At 37.9% G+C, this 18428-nt stretch overlaps 1 protein-coding gene across 1 annotated transcript; it reads left to right on the top strand.

Moving 5' to 3' along the window:
- The first annotated feature begins 101 nt into the window (after nt 1-101).
- DPH5 (diphthamide biosynthesis 5) lies at nt 102-18228 on the top strand. The gene is made up of 7 exons (XM_075182554.1): nt 102-434; nt 1478-1602; nt 4818-4926; nt 13633-13753; nt 14766-14805; nt 15546-15649; nt 17575-18228. Exons 1-7 carry the CDS (start codon nt 291-293, stop codon nt 17811-17813), a joined length of 882 nt encoding a protein of 293 aa, XP_075038655.1. The 5' UTR covers nt 102-290; the 3' UTR covers nt 17814-18228.
- The last annotated feature ends 200 nt before the right edge of the window (nt 18229-18428 follow it).

Raw genomic sequence — 18428 nt, 5'->3', positions numbered from 1 at the left:
CGCTGCGGCTTCTAACTCATAGGATCGCAGTAACAGGAGTAAAGATGGCGACTGCACCACTTGTAGAAATATTACTGCCATTAGTTGACATGGACAGCTTAGCTTCAGAATACGGAAATGCAAGTATTTCGTTTACTACAGTCGTATTCCGTCGTAGTCCTGTAGCTGTCAGCGTGGGGACAGAGCAGGGGGAATCTGCATCAGCAAATGGATACTGACATTTAAAATATTTGTATATAACATACAGCTCTGGTATATCAAGGACACACCAAATTGCTTTACTCTCCTGTATGAGAAAGATGTTGTACCTGATTGGTTTAGGTCTTGGGGATGCTAAGGATGTGACTGTGAGGGGCCTGGAGGTGATCAAGAACTGTTCCCGGGTGTACTTGGAGGCATACACGTCTATACTCACCGTGGGGAAAGATGCTTTGGTATGATTCAGACTTTGGACTAATGTATTTAATCGTATAGTCTTGTATTTATGATGTGTGTATTTTGAGAGAACACAAATGCTTAATATTCTGTTATTGTTTATGTAATTCAAAGGATGACAATACTCAAATCTTGAGGTTCAATATAATAAATATCTGTTTGTCATTGTGTATAATTACATTTCAATGGCTTTGCTAAAGGGCAAGTGTGTGAATGTACTGTATAGTCTCTAGATTAATGTTGGACATGGACAACATGATATTTTTGGGGGCACATTGCCTTTGAATAGAAGTATCAGATCGCATTTTGAGATCAGAGCGCCAGGGTGAAGTGTTTATGCTGCGTAAACAGTCGGTTAACCCAGTGGCACTTAATCTGTATGTCAGTACCCATATGGGCTCCCAGAATTTGATTTAGTGGTCCACTGTCACTGTCAGATATGCAAAACACCTCTTTTAGGTTCACAGAACTGTGGGATAGTAACACTTGAGGTACTAGCTAAACATAAAATCAACATTGTTTTCCCAAGAAAATTTTTCCAGCCGAATGGGGGCAGTTGTAATAATTTGCAACAATAATGAAAAATGTTGGAGGTTATTGCCCCACACCTGCCTGGACTGGTCATACTAGTGGTCAGTGATCTAATACATACTACAGCGTGAGCTGTAGTGCTCATATAGTGTCTGGTATAATAGGAGAAATAATGGTTTATTCTATTATAATAGGACTGTGTTGGGCTCCAAGAGCCGGGTGGAACACCCGAGAAATAGGTACTGGGGAGAATGATGATCACCACTGGATTAACTTGATATACACCATCGTACAATTTTGTACTAGCTTGTTACTTGGATCCTGGCAATGCTCTGATCCCACTCTGTGACATCAGAGTTACTAGGAAGAGGACCCTTTATGGGGCTCCTGTTCCTCGCCACTATTATAGATAATTATAAAGTTTAGAGAGTGAAAATGCATACATTTGGAGGCATTGAATACTTCTATAAACAATAATATCAGATAAAATGTATCTGTTTAACTTGCATAGGAGGAGTTCTATGGCCGGGAGCTGATCCTTGCTGATCGGGAGACTGTAGAACAAGAAGCTGATGAAATCCTGCGAGATGCTGCTGTTAGTGATGTAGCCTTTCTGGTGGTTGGTGATCCTTTTGGGTAAGTGAGAAATGCTTAACTAACTAAGGCTGGATACACACTGCAGAATTTTCCTACCAATGTGTTATCTACAACGATTGTACCAACAACTGAAAAAAAAGTACTGATCAGCATGCCGCCGAGCCGTAACTTAAAATTCTAGTGCCTGGGGTGAGAAAGTCAAATGCTGCCCCGTAGCCCTCAATTTTAACCAAATTAACCTAAAATATTCCTAAATTGCGCCCCCCTTCAGCGTTGTGCCCTGGGCGGTCGCCTCTATCGCACAGCCCTAGTTAAGGCCCTGACATGACGATTCATGTATTTAGACGTTACATGTTTTAAAAGATTTACCCTCAGATCTGTGCTCTTCAACTGTCATAACCATCAGTTGAAAAGATCATAACTCTGTAAACTCTATGGAGCTCTAGATCGTGAGTGCATACAGACTGCAGGATTGGAAGGACGTCGTTCTATAGCTGAGCAATCAAATCTAACGATGATCCATGCTTTGGAATGATCTTCGTTCATCGCTGGAGCGTACACAATAATGTAATATCAGGCCAAACCACTGGCGGATCCAGAGGGGTGCGATCGGGGCAATCTTCATCCCATTAAATTGCTGTGGAGAGATTTGATCATCCAGGAAAGGGGTGGGACTAACTGGGGCCAACCATTCAGAATGAAGGAGGGGCGTGGTTATGCAAAAATACCCACTCTGTAAAAATCTAGGTCAGCCCCTGGGCCAACGGTTGTTTATCATTTAATTGAACCAATATTCGGCGCCTGAACTTGTAAACAGTTATGCATTGGTAACGGACACATTATCAACGAGTCTTAAAGCTTCTGAACACTGCAAGTAATTCTGAGATGGTTGCAAAGAAATTTTACTATTGACTATCGCCATTGAAGCGCATTTAATAGGCTTTAAAAAAGTGTATTTAACACTGAAAATTAATGTATAAGACCTTAAGCATAGGTCTACTTATCCAAAACAGAGAAGCTCTCCTTTAATTGTTGCTATGCAATAATGAGACAGCACTCTTGGGTCTTGTGAAAACATTTTTTATGCTTATTGCAGTGCCCAATTGTGAACACAAGTCTGGATCATGTGGTATAAATGTCAAAACTTAATTGGAATAGGAAAACTTGTAACAAACTCACCATCGAAGAGCTAGCTGATAATATCGATCACATCTCTAGGAAAACAACAAAAGCAATCAAAAATACTTTTTTGAAAATAAAGAATACAAATTGGAATTATTATTATATATTCTCCTAAGAAAAACAACCACATCAGTATTTAATAAAACTAATTGTGGAAGCATGTTATTGTGTAATTTCTGCTACCAATTTAACATTTCTTTACCAAAAGGCTGTATTTAGCCCAGATCTCACCAAATGTGGAAAAGGAACCTTTCAGAAACTCAGAATTCTCTATCGCAAGATCAGTTATGGCCAACTTGCTAGGTGTTAAGAAATACCTATGCAGAATTTTACTGCTGTTTTTAAAATAATCTTCACACTTGGAGCTATGTATTCACATGACTCCATTGCTCCTCTCTGAAAACCGCTCCCAAATCTTATTCCCATCTCGCCAAACTCCTGATTAATAAGAGACATGTATGTAGTAGAATTTTTTTCACAGAGGCCCTGTTATGATTCATTTACCTTACAAGGGTAGTGTTTAATTTGTACATATTTGTAAAGCTTAGATTGCTAGCCAAACCTATCCTGCAGCATTCCAAATATCGGAGAGCTGTCTCCAAATGGGTTCTTAACACATTTTGTGCCACCTGTAGTATAATGGCTTCCGGAGAGCCTAAAGGTGTATGGACCACTGACAATCTTAATAACTTATGCCTGCTAACCACATATTGTCTGGGGTGACCAAAGAGACCTCTATAGATACCCATCTCTCATCTAATCCTCACATAAACGGTCATTAAATTGGTCAGGAATAGTGGCTTTGTCATAATCGACACAAATTGCAAATTTAGTCAAATGAAGCCAGTGCCATACATACCCTGTAATCTATAGTAACTAACTTGGTGCCTTGTTTAGTTAAGTAAACTTTCTATAGACTGATCATGACTATAAGATTGATTACAGCACCACTGGTGTTATCTCTCAGAATGCTTATAACAGTGCAGTTGTCTATTGTGTCAAGTGTTGGTATATTTTGTTTTTTTTTATTTGTTTTTGGGTTTTTTTCAATATAATTTTTATTGAAAGAACAAGCACTAATAAAACATGTCATATGAAAAAAACATAAGTAACAATAAACCAACTAATCAAACAACACAGGATGCAGTAGTAGATAAATGTTTTTTTTAATGATAAAGAGGACATTATGTGCTTAGAAGATACTTAATATATAGTACCATGTGCAAACCTTTTTTTCACACTTGAATATCTCCAGTATTTGTGATTCACATTTATTATCAGAGCCTTCCCAAAAAAGAAAGTTAATAGTAAACCATAAAGCAATCAAAATAAAAAAAGATATCATCTATCAGAGCCAAATTTAGGCGCAACAGGGCCCTAGACAACAATCATATTTATTCAGCTTCTGTACAATGGACTGCACCAATCTTTGAAGGATGCTCAGTACCTTTTCAGTGATCTGCTACCCTTCCCTAGATCTTTGCCTCTCTATTAGAGCTGGATTAAGACCCGTTGGAGCCCTAGTCCCTAGGTTTGTCCCCCTTCCTAGTTCTGTTTGTAAAAAAAAAAAAAAACATTAAATGGGATTAAGGTAATCTGGGCCCCTTAGAGCTACTGGACCCAAGGCGGGAGCCTAGGTTGCCTAATGGATATTTCGGCTATGTTTTCTACATTTATACCTACCCAGCCTTAGCTCCTTGTAGAGAGAATGGTATTTATATTTACAATAGCATTAATAGGTAGCCACTAATTTCTTACATGAGTCAATTAACACTTTTTTTTGTCTTTTAAAGTAATGTATTGCACCTGTGCAAATGTGAGTTTGCAATTACAAAGGGTGTGGATACATTTAAGTTTAATCTTTTTTTATTTACCTATTTTTAGTGTTTTGTAATACTTTTTCATGACATTGTATTTCTCATGTATATTTATTTATATTTGCAGGAATCCTGTTTTTATAAATAATTTGTGCACATTTTCTGACCTGTTTTGATAATATGGTATATGTGTATTTAAACATGTTTGCATTACATCTGTGTGCTGCCTGTGCTATAGTATATATTTCTATGCAGAGCTACAACTCACAGTGACCTGGTACTGAGAGCTGCAAAGTCAGGAATTCCGCACCGCGTCATTCACAATGCCTCTATTCTGAGTGCAATTGGCTGCTGCGGCCTTCAGGTGAGCATGCATGCTTCAATTATTTAAATCGGTAGAGCAAAATATGGATGAAGAACATTTATGTATTATCTGCTTTTACTTTAAGCTGGATCAAATTGTAGCACTCTAATAAGTTCTTTCTGATCAGCCTGTATAGTGGGGGTCTAGGGATCTAATAAGATAAGAGGGGGGACATCCTCAATTTTTTTGCACTCCAATCTACTAAAAGCAGTCAGTTTAGCACTGATTAGCCCATGGGTTGTCAACAGTGATTAGAGGGACCCCATGTTGCGCATCACACCAAAATCATGGGATCCACCCTAGTTGGCTAACACGGGGACTGCTATGTAAAGATGAAGCTTTTTTCTGCTTTCCAGCGCTGAAATTGGTTGTTGATAGTAAAGGTAGGGGCTGTCCTCTTAGCCATGAGCTGGCCACTGTGATTTTTGGGGGAACAGCGTTGTGGGTTGCTCTAAAATCATGGAAGAATGGTAAGCATGGGGGCCATTGAATAAAGATTCGGGGGTCTAATGGACCTTTTGTTCTTGAAAAAAGAGGTTAGTGGTTGCAACATCCTGGGGCATTTCCCTTTTGTTTGCCTTGCCAAAGAGTGGCTCGGAAGAGCATCTGCTCTTTTTGTTGCTGGGGTTTGTTGGGATTTGTACAGTGATCTAAACTTTTTTTCTGGCCCTGTCTATCAAAAATAATGAGCCCAGCTCTCACTAGCCTGGGGTCTGGTTACTTTGATTAGGAAACACCAAAGCCACCCAGTACAGTTGTATGTACATCTGATTTAATTCATTTTGCTAGACAAAATAAACTCCAGAATGGCACTGACTGTAAAGATCATCTTCAATATTCAATTCTGCAGCCTGTCTTTAGAATGAGAGCAGACCAGAGGTAATAATTTGTCAAAAAGTAATCGCCCAACACACATTTAGTTTGGCTGCTATGATTAATGGAGGCCCAAAGTTACACAAGAACACTATGAAGGTTGTATTATTGCTACCTCTTGGTGCCTCAAAACTAATCCTAGGTGCTTTAGGTTGATTTTTCTTTAGTTTAGAAGGGAAACAAATTATTTTTTTTCTCCACGTGATGTTTTTACTGAATATACCCACAACTTTGAAAGTTTCTTTTAAAGATAATCTGGACTTGGCTACAATCATTTAATGGAAATTCCCTGCAGCAGGTCTCCATGAAATCATGCTAGCATGCCCAGAATAGCTACCTTTAGTTTAAATATATGTGAGATGGGGCAAACTGATCCATTTATATGTGATATATTAGGCAATGGTCTTTCTAAATCATTTTACCTTTACAGTTAGTTGCAAACAATTCTCAGTGAGTGTGAGGACAAATATAGCACCAAACAAATAACCATAAATTAATTTTCTCATATAAGCAGTGAAGGAAGGAGAGCAGCGGGGGACCAGTGAGCATCTGGAAAACTGAACTTAATAGACAAGAGCAGCACTGCAGGCTACATGATATTAGCTTACATGCAAGTGGCCCTCGGAATGAAAAGGTGTTTCCTGTTGATAGAAGGACAGAATAGATTTGTACTTCCAGACGCTATCAACACAGACAGAAGTAAAAGAGATTATTAAGTTTCTCTAATAAAGAGGCCAGTAAAGGTCAAGAAATGCAAGACATGCAATATTTACTTCCAATCAGTACTGCTTTAAAATTAAGTTGCTTTATCGAAAATGTCAATTGTATTTGTTTTTAGCTGTGTTTCATTGAGATATGAGCACATAGTAGATTTGATTTTCTCTCTTTGCAACTTCTACACGTAACCAGTCTTGTAGTGGGTTGGGTTAAAATCAGCCTGAAGGTAAATGTATGAAACTGCGCACTTTGCAAGTCGCTTTGCAGTGGGAATTTAAAGCGGCAATGACTTTTAAAAGCAATTCTTGCCTTTAAAATAAAATCATCAAATCAATCAGTTGTATATGAATATATATATATATATATATATATATATATATATATATATATATTATATATTATACATATATAGAGAGACATAGATATATCTATATTCTCCCTCTCCCTCTTCTCCACAACATTAAAACCACTGATTAACAAGTGAAGTCAATAAGATTGGTTATCTTGTTACAGTGGTACATGTCAAGGGGTGTTTGATCTGTTAGCAGCAGGAAAAATGGGCAAGTGTAAGGATCTGAGCGACTTTGACAAGGGCCAAATTGTGATGGCTAGACGACTGGATCAGAGCATCTCCACAACGGCAGGTCTTATGGGGTGTTCCCGGTATGCAGTTGTTAGTACCTACCAAAAGTGTTCCAAGGAAGGACAACCGGTGAGCCGGCGTGGGGTCATGGGCGCCCAAGGCTCATTGATGCATGTGGGAAGCGAAGACTAACCTGTCTGGTCTAATCCCACAAAAGTGCTACTGTAGCACAAATTGCTGAAAAAGTTAGTGCTGGCTATGATAGAAAGGTGTGAGAACACATAGTGCATTGCAGCTGCACCTTTGAAAGGTTACACTGACACCTTTCAAAGGTGCCATTGTAACAAGATAATCAATGTTATTCACTTCACTTGGTATTAATGTTGTGGCTGATCTGTGTGTCTGTGTGTGTGTGTGTGTGTGTGTGTGTGTGTGTGTATACACACATTCAACTTATTTCTATGAAACAAAAAAGTTAATACGATAAACTAGTACCGATTTTTGTAATAAATATCTATTATAATAGAATTGGTGTAAGTTTATGATATTGTTGTACTTCACGATTGGATTATCTAAAGTTTGAGCAAGTTTTAAAAGTGCAAGTGTAGTTTGGCGAGTGGTATGTTCTTCCTTAGGCAAGCAGGAATGGGCCATGTGGTTTATGGCAGTCACAAGAAGCAATGCATTCTATGGCAGCTTTGATAGTGCAATTCTATGCAATTTGGTTAGCGCCACAGTTTTTGAAATAGCAATATTTTTTGTTCCTAGTCTCCTAAACTACACTTGGTAACCAAAGTTACTACAAAATACAAAACTAAATAAACTAAATTCTGTTGAAAAAACGTTTCATTTAATTCAATAATAAAAAAAAAAAACACATTAATTCAAGATTTGTTTTCACTAGTGTTTGTTTCCTGACTGTTATAGTAATGAAAATGCAGTGGGAAGGGATCAAACAGGTAAAAACAACAATTATGTTATATTAGATATTACAGCAGTTGGTGACCAGTTTCAGCTAGTAATCCCTGACCTAAAGATGTACTATAATAATTGATGGCTTCAACTTTTTAATATACCCATTTAATATCATATATTTTATGACAATTGTATTCTTTTGACACCTTCCATTTTGCATAACCCTGCAATCTCTACATGCTAATTGTAACACATAAAGATACTTTATTACGTCAATGTTCAACAAACTCCAAAACTGAAATTTTTACGTATGGACCAAGGCAAAATTCATTGTTCAGTGTTAGGTGACATTCTACTGCAGCTCTATTAAAGTATTACATCCCCTCTCCATAATAGAAAGCTGAAGCTCCTCACATATCTATAGTACAATACTCTAATAGGATCTGGCACAGGACTGAAAGCCGAGTATGCAATCATCTGAGTTACTAGGATACACTGGCCCTTCCCTTGTATATGAAACTACCAATCAAAACAGTACTTTTCAGTCATTTCTGTTTGACCCATGTATTGTGCAGACTCCATATAAACAACAACGTAAGTCACCTTATTGATAAAGCATTGGACTTCTGGCCGGTGTTGTTACATTGCTAAGAGACATTTAGTGCTTTCATGGAATTTATTCTGATTGTTTCTCCTCAATTGAGCTTGAATAGCTAGTTTAGAGCTCACTGAACTGTAATGAATTGAAACTGACTATTGGCGTTTACTACAGGAGAACGTATTCAGGTAATAAGAGCTCTGATTGCTTTTTCCTGTGGTCTTCAGTGTGGCCACACTAAATATCTTAAACAGCAGTTTGACTGCTCCAAAATCTTCTGGTGACCACATTATACATTATGCTAATTGTACCACAAATACTATTATTATTACTCCTTTATTTATATGCCATGAACATAGCACTATACTGTCAGGGGTAAGCTTTTAAAATCAAATGAAAAACAATGAAGCAAACGGTGAGAGGACCATAGTCACTGGAGCTTACAATCTACAGCAATCCTCAGTTTTATCTTCTTCTTTTATGTCTGTCCCATTTCTTTTATCAAAGTGCTTTTCTGCAGATATGAGGAAGGAGACGAGTTAACCAGGTATTCCAGTAGTTTAAAGTAACAAAGATGGTCCATACCAATTAAATCACCTGCTTATCAAAGCGCTATGCCTGTGGTTAGCTTAATGTTAATGCAAAGAGTACACAGCACATCTGATCAGACATTTATGAAAAAGAGTCTTAAGAGACACCTTTTATACCTCCCTTGTTAACTTAAATATTTTCTTGGTGGTTGTTTTTTATGACATATTATAAATATGCTAATGCTTTGCCTGTTGTAAATTTTCAGAATATTAGAAGAGTTAGAGTACATTATTCCACCCTGTAAATGTCAGCAGTTCCCCTGCAAACATGAAAATGTCTGCAGGCTAAATGCCGACACTTGCAGTGTGTAGACAGGTGGACAATGTCGCCAATCACAATGCTGACATTTAAAGACCAACGCGCTCGGTCTGGCGGCTATACCCCGGGTCAGACTAATGACTGCCGCAGAAATCACGTTGTATAATTTATTTTTTTTTGGAACACTTGTACATTATACAGCAAGTGGGTGTTTGCATTGCCCTCTTAATAGCATGAATTGAACGGTCACCCTTACAAGTGGCGTAAAGGTCACTGTCGCTCTGTATGTTTTCCGGGATTATTCTATGTCAGTATGTCTAATTTCATGACAGTCAGTAGTTAGGTCAGTCGTGATTACCATATCAGTGTAACTACTGTTGGCATTTCCGGCTTCGGTATCACGTACCCCACCCGAATCACCCCCATAGGGATCACAAGACAGACATGGATGCAAAGAAAAAGAATATGTGCATTTTTTTTTCATTCTCAAAATATATATATACCACAAAGCATTGCAAGTCACAAGAATTCCAAGGACGTATGGAGTCTATCGTCATGCAGGACACTTTTGTAACTAATGTAATGTCTCTAGACCAGGCTGAATGTGGGACAGTCAGGAAGGGAAATGGAATAGTGTGATCTGAGTACATAAGGAGCACTGTCTATCTAAAAGATGTTCAGTGGGTAGGCAGGGAGATACCGTGTCTATCGATGATTGATCTTCATACAGTGCATGACTCTGAATTTAAATGTCTCAAAATATCTAATGTACACTATGTTGGTCTATAGTTTATAATTGTATTACATATATTAATTAGGTAAGTGCTATAAGGTGACATCACATTGCATGTCATACTTTTTCCTTTCATTTCTCTCCTTTTAATCTTCTCTAATCTCTCACCCATAACCTGTTGTTTATCTTCACTCTGTCACCTACTTTTTCTCTTATATCTTTCTCTCTTGTGCCAGGGACAGGAAGCAGCTGTGTTGTATATTTCTGTCTGGCTCGGTTACTAGCACGCACGTTCTAGTAATTGTAGCTGGTGGTGAAAAAAGTGTACATGGTTATTGTAAGACAGGATCGATGTGAGAGCAGGGATTATGGAGAAGAGGGAGATGGATAAGTAATGAATCTTGAGGGACCATTATAAGATTTTGAAGGTTGAGCAGAGTGGGATAGGGTGGAGGATAGAGCTCCATAAAAGGGATACTGTACAGGAAAATCTGACAGCTAGAATTGTATGCAAATACTTGAGCACCCCTGGTTAAATTGCATGTTTCAGTGACTCTATCAGTGAAAAGATGTTAATACAACATCTGCAGCTTACAAACTTAAATATTCATAGATTTATGCACATTTTAATACACAATTAATATTTATTTGCTAACTTTAACCGATTGAAAAAGAAAAAGGTAGCATCTGCAAACGTTTTGGCATCAAGTTAGTCCGTAAATTAGTAACATTTTGTTTGCCAAAAGTTGCAGTTACCAAATGTTTCTTATGGTCAGCGAAGTCCTTCTATTCCCACTTCTTTCCCCCCAATGTTTCTTACAGATCATAAATATTCTTAGGTCTACTTACATGCGCTGCATGTTTAATATCTCATTGTAACCTTTCATTCCTGTAAGTACTTTCTAGTTAACTTTTAGGTATTTTTTTGAATAATCAGGGTAATTGGCTCCTGACAAAAATGAATCTGTGTGTTGTCTGGGTAGGGATCTAGAGGGTAAGTGCCACTAGGGCAGATATTCTCTATAAACTACACAAATGTTAATAATAATCTAAAATAACTAACCTTTCAGCTTCAATGTCTTCACTGACTTGGAAACATTAGCTTCTAGGATTTGCTGATACTTGGTTGTTCCTTTCACTAAGACAGTATTTGCTGTTCCACTAACTGCCACACAGACCTGAAACATAATACCCCCTGACCCCAAGGCAAGGTAATTGACCAATGTCTACTCTTGCAAATAGCCAACTTTGTCAAATGAAGAGTGTTCCAGGAGGATTAGGAGGCAAGATGCACATTTTTATTTGGCTGTGAGGAGATCATTTGACTACTTTTTATATGCTTGTGTTGGGAAAGTCATATTAAAAAGGGTGTAGTGAAAAGTTAAGGGTGAGAAAAATGATTAGTCTTTCATAAGCAATGTGTTTTTAAGTAAATGGGAATAGAGAAATGGGTTGGTAGCTTAGATGGTAGGGATGGCTTGAGAGATTATTTTGAGAATGGGAATGATGCGTGTTTAAAGACAGAAGGGGAAAATATGTGTGGAGAGGGAGAGGTTGAATGATTTGATCTTGGCAGGATTCAGTGTGGTGGAGTGAGTGTGTAGTAGGTCAGAAGAGATTGGACATTATATATATATATATATATATATATATATATATATATATATATAGCATTAATTGTAATCCCTAACTAGTCATCCGTTCATTCTTTCTCAATATCAATCTTTTACTGACTTTCTATCGTATTATACAGTCCTAAAACTACAGTCGTTAAGAGGGACATTGTCCAGTTTTGCTGGCACTGGATTGAGGTAGGGTCAAGATGACCATATGTCCAACACAAAGGTCAGCATAGTAATGCCCACAGCTTCTATTGATTCTCTTGGAAAGCAGAGCTGTCAATGACTTCTCTGTTTCATGACTTTAGAATGATTGACAGTAATGTAACAGTTAACGTCTTTACATCCATGAACCATTTTGCCCTGAGTGTTGTTTGCATGGTAGCCTGTAAAACTGAGAGCTGCTGCTGTTCCATTTATTGCCCTAGCCATGATCATTAAATGGCCACTGTAGCAGTCCTCTAACATGCCATATGTGCTGATGGCCATTGTGTGCATTTTGCTAAAAAAATAAATATATAGACACCAGTCCATGGTGAAAAAGCTTCAGAGAAAAAAAGTCACTGTACATAGCCCAGAAAATGTTAACATTGACTCACTAGAGTTCTTTGTGGAGAACAGGCCAGCGTCAGCGTATTGTACAGTTTATATATAGATATAGATATATATAGATAGAGATATATATTTATATTGTCCGAGGAGGTCAGACAGAAGGTTGTAGCCAAGCATGACAATCTCAAGGCTTCAAATCATTCTCCAGAGACCTTGATGTTCCCGTTTACACCACACGTAATGTTATTAAGAAGTTTTAGGTCCATGGCATTGTAGCTAATTTCTGTGCAAAAAGAAAAATTGATTGTAGATTGTAGGCCAGGATTGTTCGAATGGTGGATAAAGTACTACGATTAACTGGCAAAAAGATTCAAGCTGACATTCAGACACAATGTACAACCGTTTCAACTACACACCCACAGCACCATCTTATTGTCGTACTTCCCCTTCACATCTTCCGCACAAGCTATGATAAGTATGTATGTATGTATATGTGTAAGCTCTTTGTGTAAATTGGACCTGTTTTGAATTAACATTTTCTAATGAAATTGCACAATACATCTATTGGATTGATTTATTAACATTACATGTCTCTTCACTTTACTTTGCCCTGATATGGTATGGAAATGAGACAGAGAATACATACTAGTTTAAAATACATTTGGGGCTAGATTTACTAAGCTGTGGGTTTGAAAAAGTGGGGATGTTGCCAATAGCAACCAATCAGATTCTAGCTATCATTTATTTAGTACTTTCTACAAAATGAAAGCTAGAATCTGATTGGTTGCTATTGGCAGCATCCCCACTTTTTCAAACCCACAGCTTAGTAAATCTAGCCCTTGGTCTCTACTAATACTACTACTAATTAAGGGTAAAAACACACAGGTATGCACTTATTTCCCACATTCACCCTGTGTTCTCATTGTATGAAAGTGTATGCTGACATCAGTTTATCTTCATAGGGAGCAATGTTCCCTATTTTGAAATGCATTCTGATGCAGCTGCGGGCACCTCAGAGTAACAAACAGACTCAGAGAAAGCTCTCCTGTGTATATTTCTTAAGCTGTTACAACTTGGGTATTACCAAGAGGAGCCTCTGAGGGTTGGTGGATTACAAAAGATTTTCATCCATAACTAAAGATATGATACCTGAATAATAGTTATAGAAGAAGCAGCGGTGCCTATCCTATACTTTATTGAAGACTTGAAGAGTAACAGTATAAAAGTAACTACAAGTAGTCTCTATATCTCTTATTTTATGTTGCAGCTGTATAACTTTGGGGAGACTGTTTCCATTGTCTTCTGGACAGACTCGTGGAAGCCGGAGAGTTTTTATGATAAGATCAGAAGGAACAGACTGAGTGGGATGCACACTCTCTGCCTATTAGGTGATGTATATCATCTATACAACATCATTTTATCAGTATGTGTTTCATTGTTCTACTGGTTAGGGATAAGGCTGGATAAATCCAATGTACCAATGTATCTAAAGAAAATTCTGTAAAATTATATGATAACTTTTATAATGAATAAATGAATTAATTGGTAGTCATTTCTGTTAATGGCAATGGATGTACACAAATCCTGACTCTGTATAAAGGTCCTACTGTCTTCTAGATTTGCCTGACTGGCTCCTGAATTCTCCATTTTGCCCACCACTGGTTATGAGCCACTAACAAGCTAGTTTGTAAAGTGCACCTGTGCCCTACACACAGAGGAGTCAGACAGTTTCTAGGTTCAACCAATATTCATGAGAATGAAGCTTCTCAATTGATACTCACAAACTGATATCAACGTATCAAGCATCATTCTCATGAAAAATGTTTAGTGCAATAAAATAGCTGATTTAGCTCTGCATAGGGGACAAGACCACACCAAATAAATCAATAAAAAAATGTAAGCCAGTCTTTTATGTAGCTCCCTATGTTCTATATTGGGTATAACAATACCTCCCAATTTTTATGATTGGGGATTTGGGACAGAAGGGACATGTTCAATTTACAAGGGACGTGACTTTGTTACAAAGGTCAGAGCCCTGTCATATTAATGACATGCCTTGACCTTCCAAGGCCATGCCCGGAGCTTCAGAAGCATTAGGTAGCCCCCTTCCCCTACCCTAAAAACATCCCTTTTTTCCACGCACACCTGTCGGGGATACACACATCATTGAAGGGGCATCACTCGGTGGAACTCCAAACTGTCATTGAATCAGGATGAACGTGTTACGTGGGATGGAGGGACAGTCCTCTGAAATAGTGACTGTCCCTCCTAATTTCAGATATTTGGGTGGTATGGGTATGACTAAATCGCAAACTGAAAGCAGACACAGAAAACTGGTGTCCCATTTCTGCAGTGTAATTGACAAAGTGTTTGGTAACCTAGTTCTCCTTTTTATTACAGATATAAAGGTGAAGGAGCAATCCATAGAGAACCTTATGAAGTGAGTGTAATTGTCAGCACACAATCGTTCAGATTCTAGTTATTGGACTAATTTTGTAATGTAAAAAAAAAAAAACGATAGTCACTTATAAAAACATTATTGTTTGGCAATTGCCCACAAAGCAGCACAAGCTTAACCACTCGCAAGGTTTTTAGTGACCTCTACTGGACTGTGTGGGAACAGCATGGTGTGCCACTTATAGTGTAACACCTAGTATACAGATGTCTGTTGCATTCTTGCAAACATCAGACTGTTTAATTGTAGTTGGAAACCACATGTAATCCTAAAATTGAAAATCTCTCATGACTGTGTAGACTTCCCAGTATTTGAAATCAAAATACCATCTGGTTTACGTGGGGACAGAGTCACAGTCTTGTGATCATAATGTAAACAGAACTTCTTTAATATCTTTAAGGACACAGCATATTATTTTTGTAGAAACCAAAGAAGCTAAAGACCACTCCACAGCTGTAAAAGGTCATTTTAAGTTACTAGTAGTTGTGATTCTAACTCACTGTAATGTGCAAAGCCATAATTGATTGATGAACAAGAAACTCCACCAAGGCTATAGATAGTCCTTGAAGCTTATGAATTACAGATACCAAATAAACTCATAACATCCATTGCTATGTACACATGATGTTCATATATTTACATGTTTACCCCAAGTATTGTTAAGTTATGAGAATGCATGTCTAGAAAGTGATTTAGTATCTTTTTTTGTGCTTACCTGATTTCAGGGGAAGGAAGGTTTTTGAACCACCTCGTTATATGACTGTGAATCAAGCAACCGAGCAACTGTTGCAAATTGTACAGAACAGGAGGGAGCTTGGAGAGGAGCTGGGTGAGCATAAGCTGCATCATGTAAACTTATGTGGCCCCTGACCAGTTACGCCATGCATGGGATTGACTCAAGCTTGGGCATCACAATTTAATTTTTAGGTACTATGGCTACTTGAAACTACTATAGACCTCAATGACAATTTTGAGGAACCATAAAGTATAAATGCTGTCTGCTCAAAGCTTAAGTCCTGATACTTCCCTATGACATCACTAGTTACTACTGTACAGGATGACAGGTCTATGCAGTTGCACAGGAAAGCTTAACCTGTCCTTCCATGTAAGCTATACTAATGGATCCATGCTGAGATGCATATATTAGTATATGCTGTGTTTATTACAGTTCAATCCAGTTTGTACTGTACCTATCAGTGTTAAAAATAGAGAACACTTATTGAGTGCCATTGAGTCTTCTGTCTGTAAGTAAATTACGTGTTTTCAGTATCCCTATACTCGCTAAGTAGGTATTTTGAATATTAGGGTATTTGTCTGGGATTGGAATAAATACATTACAGTAGCTATGGAAATTATTTATAATAAGTGTGGTTTTGGTCATATTTTTCCCCCCTATGGAATGCCCATACGATTAAAGAAAAACATGATATAAAATTAGTTTCCTTGAGTAAGAAATAAGTTATTCCTGGAATTGCAAAGTACCTCCTGTCATGAAGAGGTTAAGCAGGCTTGTTAAGGGATTGCTACTTGCCCTGCGTTGCAATATGCAATATTGTTCTGCACATGCATTTCTTTTATGTGTGGGGATATCCTGGTTCATCATAAACAGGTTAAACAATTTTGTTGCAGCACAGAACAGTTTTTAAGCTTTTCTTCTTTTATGCAAAAATATATAGCATGGATCCACCCAGCATTTAAGAGGTTACACAAACATGACTGCTTGTTTTAATCTTCTTTTGCTACAATATTAAATCTTGCATTAACATCATTTGGCAAATGCCACATCCTGCATTAGCTCAGTGACACACCCAAGTTCTCAAGAAAAGTCTTGACAGACCGTACAGGGTGGGCTTCCTCCATCCTTAAACGTGTGTAATTTTTTAATTTAGTAGAGTTTGGTGGAATGGATGGGCAGGGGATCAAAGATCAGGAGAGGGGAGAAGAATATTTGGCAATGAAGGTAAATTTACTCCATCCTTCTCTGTAACTCAGTGTCATTCAGCAATCGTTTGAATGCCGAGGATCTATACTCGTGTTTTAATTTTTAAATGTCAAAGAGGAACTAAAACAAACATTAAAATCTCTCATTCATTTAGTTATGTAAAATGCTAAATGAGTAATGTACACTGGCTTTGAAAGTCCTTCGCTCACTGCGAAGAGTCAAGAAGATCTCTTCTATGGTCGGTGTGAAGATTCAGTTTTAGGAATAGTAGTCTAAGTTAACCCACATGCCAGAAGATTATATAACTAAAATCTGGCATTCATGCGATTGGGCGATGCGATCTCCATGGCAGCATGTTGTCGGTGGACAATACGATGCCTATATGATTCTCTGTGGTTTTAAGTAACCACCGATGGAAACATTTACCTTGAAATCTCTATAAGGTAATGGTATCCTGAATAAAAGATGACGAGTACTTTATTCTTAATATGCAGAACGATTTAGCTAATTCACCCAACAAAGCACATTGCCCGCTATTGCTTTATGAGTTCCATGAGCTCCGACGTGGAGCGCTGTGACATCGATGAGCGGCTCAGAATTTATCACGGAATTTGCTTTGTTGAGCGGTTTAGCCAAACCGGTTTGAACATTAAGATTATGGTGCTATCTTTTACTCAGCACAGGAAATACAAATAACGTTTATACAACACACTGTGATTTAGTTAATATACAAATTCCTCTTCCTTTGTATTTTTATTTTTGTTACTTGCATGATACTGTGCGTATTAACCTTAATTTCTGTATATCCCCAGCTCTAACCGAGAACACAATCTGCGTAGGACTGGCTCGAGTGGGGGCTTCGGACCAACGCATAGCTGCAGGCACTTTGCAGCAGCTCAGCACTGTAGATTTTGGTGGTCCTCTTCATTCGTTGGTAATAAGCGGCTGCATGCATCCCTTAGAACTGGACATGCTTAGACTGTTTGCTGTGGACCCCTCTAGTTTTGATCAGATAAATGTAGAGGACAGCTCAACATATCTGTCATCATAGACACTATCTGAGAACAATCAGTACATCACAGCTACCCTGTCTGGCAGCAGACAGTGCTTTGTATGTGTTCCATTGTGCTACTGTGTCCCTCTCACTTAATGGTATAGTTGTATACTAATGTAAGATGGTGGGCCTGAACATTTATTCCTTTTGTGGACCAAGCTTTCCAAGCAGCTGACAAGGCACTGTGCATATTGGCAAGGATGGCTCTAGTTAACTACTGCATTTTAAGAGAATTTGGTGCATCCATATGATATGCTCAGGCACTTTAATATAGATCCGTTTCATCTGGTTCCTACTTCACTTCCCTCCTGATACATATTTATTGGAAACCACAGGGTTTTCCAAGCAAGCTTGTTCTTATTTTGAAGTGAATGCCTAAAATAATGAATAAAGCAATCACATTTTCAAAGAATATACGTTTTGGTGGTTTTCATTTAGCTTTCCTCGTTTTATTGTTCTTACAAATAATTGAATTAATTTATATTTATAAGTAATGGAATTAGGGAAAACACTGAAATAAAATGGCATTGCATTAAAAAAAAATTGACGTAATATTGTGCTTATTAGTATTGTAATCATCATCATCGTCACCATTTATTTATATAGCGCCAC

The sequence above is a fragment of the Mixophyes fleayi genome, chromosome 8 (genome assembly GCF_038048845.1).
Source record: "Mixophyes fleayi isolate aMixFle1 chromosome 8, aMixFle1.hap1, whole genome shotgun sequence".
NCBI lineage: Eukaryota > Metazoa > Chordata > Amphibia > Anura > Limnodynastidae > Mixophyes > Mixophyes fleayi.
This window is presented reverse-complemented; position numbering and strand designations above follow the sequence as displayed.